At 36.4% G+C, this 12,845-nt stretch overlaps 1 protein-coding gene across 1 annotated transcript; it reads left to right on the top strand.

The window, feature by feature from the left end:
- The first annotated feature begins 6,915 nt into the window (after window positions 1-6,915).
- Window positions 6,916-10,003, top strand: LOC116176800 (G2/M phase-specific E3 ubiquitin-protein ligase-like). Its single transcript, XM_031495561.1, has 5 exons — window positions 6,916-7,471; window positions 7,523-7,875; window positions 7,935-9,086; window positions 9,138-9,398; window positions 9,442-10,003. Exons 2-5 carry the CDS (start codon window positions 7,719-7,721, stop codon window positions 9,690-9,692), a joined length of 1,821 nt encoding a protein of 606 aa, XP_031351421.1. The 5' UTR covers window positions 6,916-7,471; window positions 7,523-7,718; the 3' UTR covers window positions 9,693-10,003.
- Window positions 10,004-12,845: the final 2,842 nt, after the last annotated feature.

The raw sequence follows: 12,845 nt of genomic DNA, 5'->3' as shown, positions 1-12,845 counted from the left end.
TTTTTCTTCTTGTAAAGGTCAATCCGGGGACATGCGGTATATCTACCGATTTTTTTTTAATTTTTTAGCCGTTTATACCTAAATATACATTTGTTCCCCATGTCTTACATTCGAGGGATGGTCCTTTGTAAATTAGTAATATACAGGCTGATTCAAATTCGAGGGCCACCATGGCAGTGCCGTATTTATATAAGGGGCAAACGTGGGCGATTGCCCACAGCGGCAAAATTGTAAGGGCGGCAAATTTGGAGAAAAACATAAAAATTAAAATGCGTTCAAATTTTTTAGGTAAACGGTGAATCGGTAAATGAAATGAAGCAAAAATAAAATCTGTTAGTACATTCATTGCATTGCAAATATAACCAATGAATGCCTTACTTTTCCCACTTTGTAATAATGGTGATATAGTGATATGTCAAGGGCGGCAAAAAATGTTTGCCCACAGCGGCAGAAACCCTAAATCCGGCACTGCACCATGGGTATCTCGGGAACTGTAAGAGATAGGTAGGTGCTAAATTTGGCAAAGTTGTGTATTTTGATGCTTAACAAAAACAGTTTTGAAACTGAAAATTCTGACTACTTTCGGAGATATCCGGAAAAAACGAGATTTTGAAAATCGTTTTTGTTTTTTACTGAAGTTAATTGTAGTTGTTTACAAAGATATTTAATAATAAATGACACATTATTATGGCCACTTTTTTCCCTCTACAAGATGCTACTTTTAAATTTGAAGTTTGACGTTTCGTCTCCGGTTAACTATCATCAACTTTGTTTCTTATGGAAGTAATTTTTTACTTTTTGTGTCATTTGATAGAGAATTTTTTTCTGATTTCAAAAATGTACACATCAATTTTTTTAATGCTTGTAAAATATCTTTTTTGCCTTTGTCTTAAGTAACGTACGTAAGTAGTTTCTTGTGTTTTTACAAATTAATGTTATTTCTTATTAAAAATAGATGATGTTACCATCAAGGGTAACTTTGTCAAATGTAAACTACCTCTACCTATCTCTTACAGTTCCCGAGATCCCCATGGTGGCCTTTGAATTTGAATCACCCTGTATAGGTCAATTATTACACATTACACTAAACTGACTAAACTAATACTAATATCATTGAATAATAAATCAGATTTATTATTCAATGCTAATATGTAATAGCACAGACAACATATACTATATATATAGTATATGTTGTCTGTGGTAATAGGTACTATCATTGAATAAAGAGCTTTATTCAATGGAACTATTGAAGTTCAAAAAATTTAATTTGCAACAAGGTATGGATTATAAATTACGGTATTTTAATCTGCAATCAGCAAAGCTAAAGAATAGGGAAGACGGTCAAACAAATCGCATTACAAATAAACACCCACACAAGGTCGCATCTTGCCAGACATCAACAACAATATACAACAGCCCTTTGTTCTAAAAATTACGTATAATTTTGATATTTGTTGTAAAGGAATGTTACCTATCCCCATTTCTATTATTTATTTCATAAAACGATAGGCAGAGGAGGTACCTTTTACAATGAATAGGAAAGAGAAACCAAATAAATTTCAAAGCAAGTAGTTGACAAAATAATAATATACCAGTGAACGATCTTTTTCTTGCTGTCAGCAAATTCTATTACACTCACGCTCTGTTCAACCTTGAAAGAGAATCGCTAAATGATTTAGCATAGGCAACTTACATAGCCTGCTAGTTTTTTTTGCTCTTAAATTTTTGGTCTTTTATTATCCCCATTACACAGTACTAGTACTAGCCTAGTTAAAAAGTAAGAACAACTCCATCGCAAGATAAAAGCGCTTACCTATTTCATATCTTTATCGTATTTTTTACTGACTTCCTAAAACTCTTGGTGGCACCCTCTGTGAGAAAGAAGCTACACTGTTGACCGCGATATTAGTCACAGCTGCGTAGTTTATTTCCATTTCTCCAGTTTACATGCCCATTTTTCAGAACTTCATTCACCACTTTTTTTATGAAAACTTTTGAGCTTCACATGAATTGCCAAAATATAGATAAGTATTCACGCTACCGATCCCATACATTCGTATTGCTTAAAATGCTCCCTAATTTTTGCAATTAATTCCTAAACTATGAACTCTTTTGACGCATGTTTTCTGGATTTTTTAAACATATATTAGTGGACAAAATATCAGTTTATATTGTATGGAAACTATGCTCTGTACATCTATCTACCTAATGCATATTTTTCCGATCATATACACCCCTTGCTTATGGAATGGTGAATGAAGTTCAGAGGCAATGCACGCCCCATTGCATTACATGTGCATCACTAGTTGCCTATACTCTCTAAATCCAAACCTTAAGGCTGGACAGTACACCCGTTCCGTTGCCCGAAAACGCGTGATTACGTTCCACGATATCTTAATTCTGAGTGAAGTTGAAGAAGGGGTCGAATATTCCTGTGAAAGGTGAATGCTTTAGCTAGACAATAATGCCGGGGTTTACTAAAATGTTTTAAAATAATCTTTTTTTTAAGGGCAACGTCGAGGGCTGTTAGGGTGTCATATTTTGGAAAAGAAAAAAGGAAATAAATTTTCCTGGCGTTATTGCCTAGATATTAAGTTTACGAACGTATCTTAATTTTGGAAATTGTTCCAACTTCATTTATAGATAAGTTATCTTGGAAAAACAACTTAAAAGTTTTTCTAAAAAGCGCGAAAATATAGCTTCCGCCGCGTGGCTGGTTTTATACAGATAGAAAATGTGCATTATAATTGTACTAAGTTTATGTTTTTACCATCGAACACAAATTAATATTATAAATAACCAAATTTGGGGATTGACAATAGGCAACTTTACATACTCCGTTCTGTATGTACTGTCCAGCCTTAAGGGGAAAAAGCACGCCAAGTTTTGTTTCACATGTCCCCTTATTTAAAAACCTGCTATCCCTCTATTTTGCTCCATCTATTAGCGCATACAACAATGTGTTGGTTCTTCTACAGATTTCTTATTTTGGAATGGTTTTGCAAATTGTCTAGGGAAAGAAGTATTGATACTTTATTATTAGAAAGCTGTCCCACTCTCGCAAGAAATCCCCATATTTACATCTGGGCGAAGTGCTGATAATCTTTGCAGGTACACAGTGTTGCCAATTTGGTGATTTTGTCACTAGATCTGGTGAATTTCAATATCAATTTCAGACTTTTTCATCACGATTCAGACATGTCTAAAACCTAGTGATTTTCAACATAAATGTGAAGACTATCTGATGATTTCAAGAAAAACCGCAATGCTATTATATATAAATTTGTGAATTTTCGAAATGTTCGCGTTTTTTCAATAAAAGTCTGTATTCATTTATTTAAAAAGTCCTATTTCCTGAAGTAGGTAAATAGTCCTATTATGTTATGTAAGAAACAAGATACGAAGAATCGCATACGATTTTCAGTAGGGGAATTTTTTGGCAGGTCGCTTTCGGAAACGCGACTTTTAATTCGGCTCATATTCAATAGCATTGATCCTTGAACTTGTAGAAATCGATTGGTAAAGGTTTGACATCGCTGTCTCTTTTCGTTCTCGAGTTATACGAGGAACAAACGGACGCACAACACCGTCACATAAGGGAAATTTTCTTCCTTTCGAAAAATTCCCCTAAACCTAATGATGTGATTTTAGGGAATTTGTCAAATGTTGAACGTTTGGTTGCATACTTATTTAATAATAAAATTGGTGGTTTTGTTGTGAAAAGTTACTAGAAATCACTAGATTTTGGAGAAAAAAATCACCAAAAAAATTTCGTTATCTTTCTTTCTTTCCTGTTCCACCACCTAGTGACTTCTGGTGACTTCCAGGCGGCCATTCTCAGATTTCTGTCATTTACTACTTGGCAACACTGCAGGTACACATACAAAGCAATTATCACTTCATATTCGCAATTACCGTATTACTCGTTGTCTTTGGGTGCATAAGAAACGATATAACTTGCACCACTTTTCGAATTCTCAAAAAAAGTGTAATCTCCGTGTTTTTTTATATACCTACGTACTCTACTTGCCTACTTGTCTCTCCGTTTGTGGAATAAATCTTGCAATCAGCAATTTAACTTCATTTAACTTGGGTAACGAAAACCTAAACATAAGCAATTTTCGAATGAATATTTGCCTCATCATGTAATAAATCCCATTTGAGGTGTGCAATTATCGGTCAATTACGGCGGTAATTGCATTGTAGAAAACGAAAGAGCCCTGCGCTAATTGCACATTTCATGGGAATACACTTAACAATTTGATAAATAGGTAAGGTGAGTTTGTAATGTCTATTCGGGAAATATTCCCCCGAATTACACTCGTGCATCAAAATAAACCTGATAATTTTTAGCGCATTTTCCAACGAAATTGGGTGCGCTACTGCAGCCACTTTCTCTGTCCGTCCGTCTGTCCTACAGTTTTCAAGATATTTAGTTCGTTCTTTTTGCATTCGGTAGCGTATCGCTCTGGCACCTGAGTCAAAGAAAATCTTGACGATTGAACTGCGCAAAGGCAAATATATCGCATATAGTAAAAATCAGATGTGCGCATGCGCAGACTGCGCAATGCAAACTTTCTTATTTATGGAAATATTTCTTTGAAATTTTAACCAAAGATACTTATAGTAAAAGCAAACGTATTGCATATTGTAAATATCAGATTAATAAGCGCATGCGCAGGACGCGCAATATCAACTGCGCAGTAAAGTGTCAACTTCCTTATTTATGAAGATATTTCTTTAACATTTTAACCATATATGCATCTAGTAATGAAAAACGTAGCGCACATAGGTATGGCATTTGGGGAAGTATTGATCAATTTATGGAAAATGCGCTGAAGTTACTCGCCTTAGGGCGAAAACCTTTTTACTTGTTTATTCAAATATCTTATCAGTAAAAAACTGCGTTCGGTTATTTTCATAATTTGTTAAAAGAGAATTTTGATGCACTTGTGCAATTACCTACGAAAATTGTCACAAACCAAAGTTTTAATAGCGATCCTCGAGATGGTTTATAGTTTTGTATCTATTACTGTCTGCCGGTTTAGTGTGTTGTCACTTCACTCAACGAAACCATGTGTATTGTATGCAAAAAATCCCCTGAATCCGTAAATGACAGTCTAGCTGACCGGAAACTCCGGGAACATATTGCTATACACAAGAAAACGAAGAAAAAATGGAAAAATTACGTTTTTTCGCATTTAACTTAATTAGGTATCTCGTTAACTATTCCTCTTACGGAAAAAATGAAGAGAACGATTTGTTTAGAATCGATTTTTCTATCAGATACAGTTGGGATGATTTTTATTAAACAGAGTGCCAAGGGCCTATTATAAAGTTACTTTCTTGTTCTATTTCTGGGGTTTCCACTAAACTAATTCCACAGTCCGTCGATTTGCAAAACTCATTGGGACAACAGAGACAATTGTTGGAATAGGTTGTTTTACGGTTCCACCATCCATAAAAATATTGAAAACGCTCTGGGAGTCATCCAGTTTGAAAGACAAAGCATCGAGAAGGGCGTATCAACAAAAACAAATGTTAATTTTTGGGATTACTTTTTTTGTATTTTTCCAGAAAAAACAATAACATTTTAAAATGAACGGTTCTGTACCAACTGAAAATTCTATTCGAAACAAATTCATTTCTATGAGCTCGAGCATTAGTTGACGAGATAATTGGAAGTCAAATGCGAAAAAAACTGCATTTTTCCATTTTTTCTTGGTTTTTTTGTGTATATAGCAATATGTTCCGGGAGAATCCGGGCAGGGAACTACTTAGAATACACTTGGTTTCGTTGTGTGAAATGCCAACATCCAGTTGGCTTTATACTTTTGGAGCTAATTGGCTGGACTATGTTGACCCTACACATTGACATAAAATAAATAAAGTTCGTTAAGTGCTCCCTTCCCTAATCAAAAAATTTTGTGATGTTATTATCACAGATCATGCTATAATAAATATCACATATACATATAGGTAGGCAAGGCCGTGCGAGGGGGAGGGGCGAGGGGGGGCCCAGGCCCTGGACGCCAATTCTGGGGGGCGCTGAAGTGAAGTCGCCCGTCGTCGCCTTCGTCGGTAGCGTCAAAGGCGTGAGTGAAAGATTTACCTCGAATTATATAAACGAATCGGTAAATACTCTTGTTTCGTATTTGATAAATTCAGAATCAGTAAAAATTTAAAAATTAAAAACTGTCGCGTTTATAAAGTCGGTAATTCCATGGAGTTAGGAAATCAAACAAAAGTGCCTGCATTTGCCATGTTTGATTTCAAATTGCCATGGCACCACTGATTTTCTTAAAAGCGCCAGTTTTTAGTTATCCAATTTCTGGAATTCAAAGTTCAGAAAATTAAAAGCTATAGTATGCATGGATTCGTAATTTGTTTCCCTACAAAAAACCTAAATAGACTTTCTCTCTAAAATAATTACAGAAGTCAATAATCAGAAATGAAAAAATTACTATTGCAATTCCTATGGTGCGTTGTTCAAGTCACCACCCGGTATAATAATATATTTATTATGGAAAAACAAAAATTATGTTTATTATTCTAATAAAATCTCTCCTTGTCCAACCTCATAATTTTATATGTGGAGGCTAAATTTAGTTTCCGCCCTTGTATAACCAAATTCGCTCCATCAATTTTTTAAATGTTTAGAAAAGCGAAAAATGAAGAATTAAAATGTATCCTCTTTCATGTAATTTATGATGTTATACAAGTGAGCGGTGAGCGCTTATCTTATCTACGTAAAGGCCGGCGTTGAAGCCGAGGAAGTAAGGTTTGAGTATATGTATTTTATTTTTACAAAAATGACTCCATCTATTACACACTTTTACCACACACAACAGTTTTCTGTGCGTCTACCACATTTTACAACAAATTATTTCGACTGCTTCAAGGTAGACAACTATGAGGCGCCGTTTGGGCCAAAATTAAACTTTCCGCCTGATATATAATATTCCGTACTATATATAAAATGTTGCATGTGATATAAAAAAATTGGACTTTAGGGAAATGACGCATTATAATGAGGGCGCTGGTGCACATAGGGACTTTTATATTCAAACAATCGTATGGTGGTAACCATTTTGCGCTTCACTAAACAATACAACGCGCACTTCAACGATCAGCTGTTTCGTAATTTCGTTAGTTCGCGCCATTCGTGTATTGTATTGTTCAAATTTCTGTTTGCAATACACTGCGTTAATAGTTCCGTTTCAAAAGATTTTGTATGTGTCAAATGTCGTATAACTCGTAGGTACATAAAAGTAATTTGAGAACACCGCGTACCGCGCTCGGTTTCAAAAGATTTGAAATGTGGCCAGTGTGATTACAAAACTAACAACAAATACAATTTTGCAAGATATTTAAATGATAGTTTGAAAAGATTTTAACTCTGAAAGACTAATTTTGAACTTCATTACTCGTTTTTGTGCCACGTACATTAAAGATGAATAGCTCAGGACAGGTACAGACTACACCGCAAGATTTGCGGAATGTAGTGGCAGAGATTTTGCAGAGCACTGAATTCCGTGACCAGTTACGCTCCTCGATTGAAAGCGCCTCTTCCAGTAGGGTTAATAATGCAACAGCGAGTGCAACAAGCTTACAAACATCCACAAGAATACCTGTCTCTTCACCTGCGGAGGAGCTACGGAGATTATTTCCATCTATAAGGGGCTCTGATAGGGAAGTACCTAGCAGAAACCTTTCAAATGCTGTACAGCCAGCTAATAGGACACAAAAAAAGAAAAAAACCTAAACACAATTCAACGGTATTATCAGATTTTAAACGGGATGTTATACTTCTTACCAAACCAGAATGCACGAGAACATTAACAGGATTGAAAAAAGGTTGGGCTTATGCAAATGGTAAGTACCTACACTTAGTGTTAATGTCTTGAATAAAAATTGGCATACTGCTATTTCAGGTTATGGTGTAACAGCTGCAACATTTCAGAAAATATGGACAGAACAAGAGATTATGCATTATATTTCAACTTTGTTTGCAGAGAAATTACATGGTTGTGATGTAAAGTTCGAAATTTTAATACCATTCGGTGGAACATTAGTGAAACCAAATTTGGCGCAAGGAACAGTTTTAGATGGTGCTGTTATGTGCCATTTATTTGCACAAAAAACTGTTTATGTTAGATGTTTATCGTCAATTGATGATGATCATACTAGAGATAATGAAATCAATGAGAGAAGTGATAGGGTGCAACTGTTTGTCAGTGAGAACCATCATTCTCTCGAAGATGATATTATTTTTTGTGATGACACTGGGGTAGACACACAGTTTTATCAGAGTTTTTGTGATGATACTGAAGGGGGCCCACAAACAAGCCCTAAGCAAACTGCTGATTCTCCTGATAACTTCACCAGTATTGTAGAACAGTCCTTTGATGAAATATTCGAGCATGACACTACACTGGCCATAGCAAGGAGTGTGGCAGAAAAAACCATTGAAGAGACTGCGGAAGAAACGTTGCTGAGCACATTAAAGCAGTTCCATAACAAAATTGATCAGGACACAACATTTCAATTTAACGTCTTTAGAGAAGACATATTCAATTGCTTTATTCGTGGTGTGAGAAGAAAGCAATTTTCTCCTTGCAAGAGAATATCAGTCTTATTTACGGACATTGACAATGTGTCAGAAGGGGCCGTGGACATGGGAGGACCAACTAGAGAAATGTTCCGGTTACTCTTAAAACATCTAAAAAATAGCACATTGTTTGAAGGCTCGGAACATTCTAAAAATATTTCACTTTGCAGTGAACATATAGATAATCGACACTACTATGAAGCTGGTAGAATGATAGTGCTATCGTTAATGCATGGTGGACCTGGTCCCCAATTTTTATCAGAAACTTTGTTTAATTATATTAGTAACGGCATCGAAGCTACTAAACCGAGTGTTGATGAAATAATGAACCCAGAAATAAAAGAAGAATTAGAAAATATTAAAAATGCACCGAATCTAATAGAACTAAAACGAGCAGTATGGAGCAGTACTTTTCTTAGCATTGCTGGATTTGCTAATATTAGCAATTTTACTAAAAAAGAGAACATTTTGGAATGTGGGTTTTTTGTGGTATTGCTTGTTCTGAGATTAATTTGCATATTTTTAGGTGCACCAAAGCATTACTTGATATACCGTACCATGCCTGCCCTGGAACAATTTAAGGAAGGCTTAAACATATTAGGATTTTTAGAAAAATTGAAAGTTTTTAAAGAATTTAAAGAGTTAATGTGCTACACCGACTCTAAACTCACTGCTAATAAAGTTTCTTCTATTTTCACTACAAAATTAAGCGAAAGTGGAAGCAATAACCGAAATATTGAGTGTAAAATACTGACTTTCTGGAATGACTATTTATGCGATAGTGAAGGTAAAAAATATAAATTGGTATTACATTTAACTGTTTTTTTTAGAAAATGAAACCCAAGCAACTCTAGAAGACGTACTATGTTTTGCAACGGCTTCTGAAAAGGTTCCACCACTCGGTTATGACGGACAACCCAAATTAGAATTTTTGCACAACGAAGACTTCCTCTGGCCAAAAGCAAATACATGCGTCCCAATTTTATATTTGCCAGTTTCCTATAAAAGCAATGAATATGAAAAATTTAAGAGTAATATGGATTATGCAATATTAAATGGCATGCAATTTGGATTTGCATAAAATGTTTTGTAATATTACCTAGTTTTCTAAGTTTCTTATGGCCGTTTGCACTGACAAATTTAAGTCAAGCCTACCCTAAGCGTAGCTTAAGATCCATGACAACATTGTTTCAATAACCGTTGTCATGGATTTTAAGCTACGCCTAAGCTAAGGCCAGCTTAAATTTGTTGGTGCAAACGGCCATTACTTTTATTAAGAATTCAATTGTGCAATTATTATTTTTAGAATAGTATCTATAATCAATAAATTAAGTTTACGAAAAGTAATCCTAGTGCCTCTTAAAAATTAATAAAAATTTCTCCATAAATTTGTATTGTTTGAGGATCGGATAAGTCATCCTTCCGTGGAGTTCAATGACCTGGACCGCTATATGGTGTCGGGTGATGACAACAAGCTGACAGATTCTTGGTGTTGTGAGCTAAAATCCTTTGGTTACATCTTACACCAAAATACTTTCTTTATCTATAGTCCTATAGCTTTGTCTGTTTTCCAAATCATGCTATCAGAGAGCCATGTTGGTTCAGCACTTTCCAAGGTAATTGTCGATGGTAACTTGAATTTTTGTGATATATTTTGAGATTTTCAATGCGGAATGAAAACCCCATTCTCCCCATTCAGAAATAAACAACAATTATTTGAATTTTTTTAGCGCATTTTTGATTCTCAAACAAGGAGCTTATAGTTTCACTTAAGTTTTTATAAATCGATCGAGATCTCGGGAACGGAATACCGTAGAGGTTCCCGCGGGTTTACGGCATTATATGCGTACTATCGTATTATTCCTGCATCCCTTAGTCCAATAGCTACTGATCTGTCAAGTCATGCACAACGGCCGTTTGTACAATACGTTCGATCGGGCGCCTTTTGTAAATCGACATATCTTGATAATTGAATACCGTAGAACCTCGGGTTTTCAGTTATACTTTCGTACTGTCTTGCAGCACTTAGCCGCATCAGAGGCCCATTGTGCTTACCCTCGTTAACTCGCAGCTAGATTCAAAGCCTGTTCTCTTCAATGAAAGATGGGACCCTGTTTAGCCTAAGTTGCTTCACCATCTCCTGTCGCCAAGGAGCTGATGTCTGTCCCTGATCAAGGCGTCCCATGCTCGGTAGTTTCATCTCCCTCTGCACATGGGCTCGTACCCTCTACTGAAGTTTTCCTGTGCATAGGTTGCATGATGGCCATCATTTCTACCTGAAACACGGTGCTATGCTCTCGGTCGATTATCATTACCCATGCCCTTTCCCTCTTGTGTTTGGGATCCATCTGTATACCATATGCGAGACAGTCTGGACCACATCTCTTTTCATGTGAGGAGGGGATTGGATTTGAGAGTTTCCTCCCAGATCCATCCGTGCCCACGGCTGCTTGGGACATTCCACTCCCTCCAATCTTTCAGCCGTATATGGAAGGTTCCGCCTCCACAGCTAAGTGTAGAGGCTTTAGTCCCAGAAGTGCCTCCATGGTCAAAGTTGGCGTGGTTTTCAATGGTCCAGTAACTCCCAGACAGGTGAGTCTCTGTAGCTTTATTCAGGTGTTTCCTGTGCATGGCAGGCCACCACATAAGCGCACCGTGCAGTACTATTAGCTTTATCCCTTCAGTCTGAAGTCAATATACTAGCCGAAGATTAAATCCCCATGTACAGCCAAAAGCCCTTTTGCCTGCCCATATGGGCACGCAGTGGCCTGATGATTTATTAAGCTACGATTTCCTCGAAAACGGTGCCTTCTTTTAGCGGCCGTTAAAATACGTTGGGTGACGTCACAAATGCGACAAGAAAAGTGCCGCCGTCAAAGCGGTAGAATAACTAATGTAAAGTCAAGTGAAGTATCATTACTTATATGATCATGGATGATTTTGATCTCGAACTAATAATTATAGTCTCGAAGAACAAGAATCATCGAAAGAAGAAACTCAAAGATGTTATTATGTTAATTATAAAGGACAGCACAGTTCTGTATTGATGGCAATATTGTTGATGCGGATTATAAATTCATCGTTGTCACCGCTGGCTGCAATGGAAGAATTTCAGATGGGGGAGTTTTCAGAGCTAGTGGAATTTCGAATTACATCGAAACTGCAGCAAACCGACTAGAAAAAACCCTCTTCCAGAAAGATAATTATGTGTCTCGGATGATGCTTTTCCGTTGGAACCACATGTCATGAAACCATATCCTTTCATGAGCCCGACGAATAGTCGAAAATGCTTTTTTGGGATAATGTCTAGTGTATTTAGAGTACTGAGGAAACCTATTCTTCTCGTCTGCTCTGTTTACATAATTATTTATTGTCTCGTAAATATTTTGGAACCTCTTATGCTCCTGAAGGTAGTTTTGACCTCGAAAATTTAGAAAATGGTGAAATAACTCATGGATGTTGGAGAAATGAGGAAATGCAGACAGAACATTTATTACGATTAGGACAAGGCAGTAATAACTACTCAAATAATGCAAGAGAAATACGAGAAGAATTTAGAGAATACTTTGTAAGTTCCCAAGGGAAGTTCCTTGGCAATATATAGATTAATGTAACATAAAGAGTAAATAAATATTGTTACCCTTGGTATATTTCCTTCAGATTGCCTACACACAGTACCTCCTTGTAACAAAGAAAGAGTCTTGAGATGGGGCGGGGCCATTTACTCCTCAGTATACCTTAGTCCGATTTTTTCATTGCGCTTTTATTTTAAACTCACCATTGCACTGAAACGCATCTACTCAAACTAAAGCTACATTGGCACTAATACATGTAGGGTCAAAGGTATACTGAACGGCGCAGAGCTCATGATCATGTCTTGTGTACTTGTAGGTAAACAAACAAAATATGATAGGTGTCTCCTAGACACATACTTCTGGTTAAGGGCTAGTCAGGCACCCCACACAGAATAACGTACCATCATGGTTAAACCAGTTGAATTATCGTAAAGCCCCATTAATGTGATCTGGGTGGCTAATAAATGACATTACGGTAAGGATATTTACTTTTGTGAGAATCATGCGACTTGAGGCAATAAGCATACATCATTTAAACCAATGTAAAAGATGTCTCCTTGCTACTCGTTTGACGTGGGTCAATGTTCGCTTGTATTACTCCTGTATTACACGCAGTTTAATGGGATCTTTGGAATACAATATCATTCATACCAGAGGCA

The sequence above is a fragment of the Photinus pyralis genome, unplaced genomic scaffold (assembly GCF_008802855.1).
Source record: "Photinus pyralis isolate 1611_PpyrPB1 unplaced genomic scaffold, Ppyr1.3 Ppyr1.4_LG7, whole genome shotgun sequence".
NCBI lineage: Eukaryota > Metazoa > Arthropoda > Insecta > Coleoptera > Lampyridae > Photinus > Photinus pyralis.
Note: the sequence above shows the minus strand (reverse complement) of the source record. Positions and strands in the feature narration are given on the sequence as shown.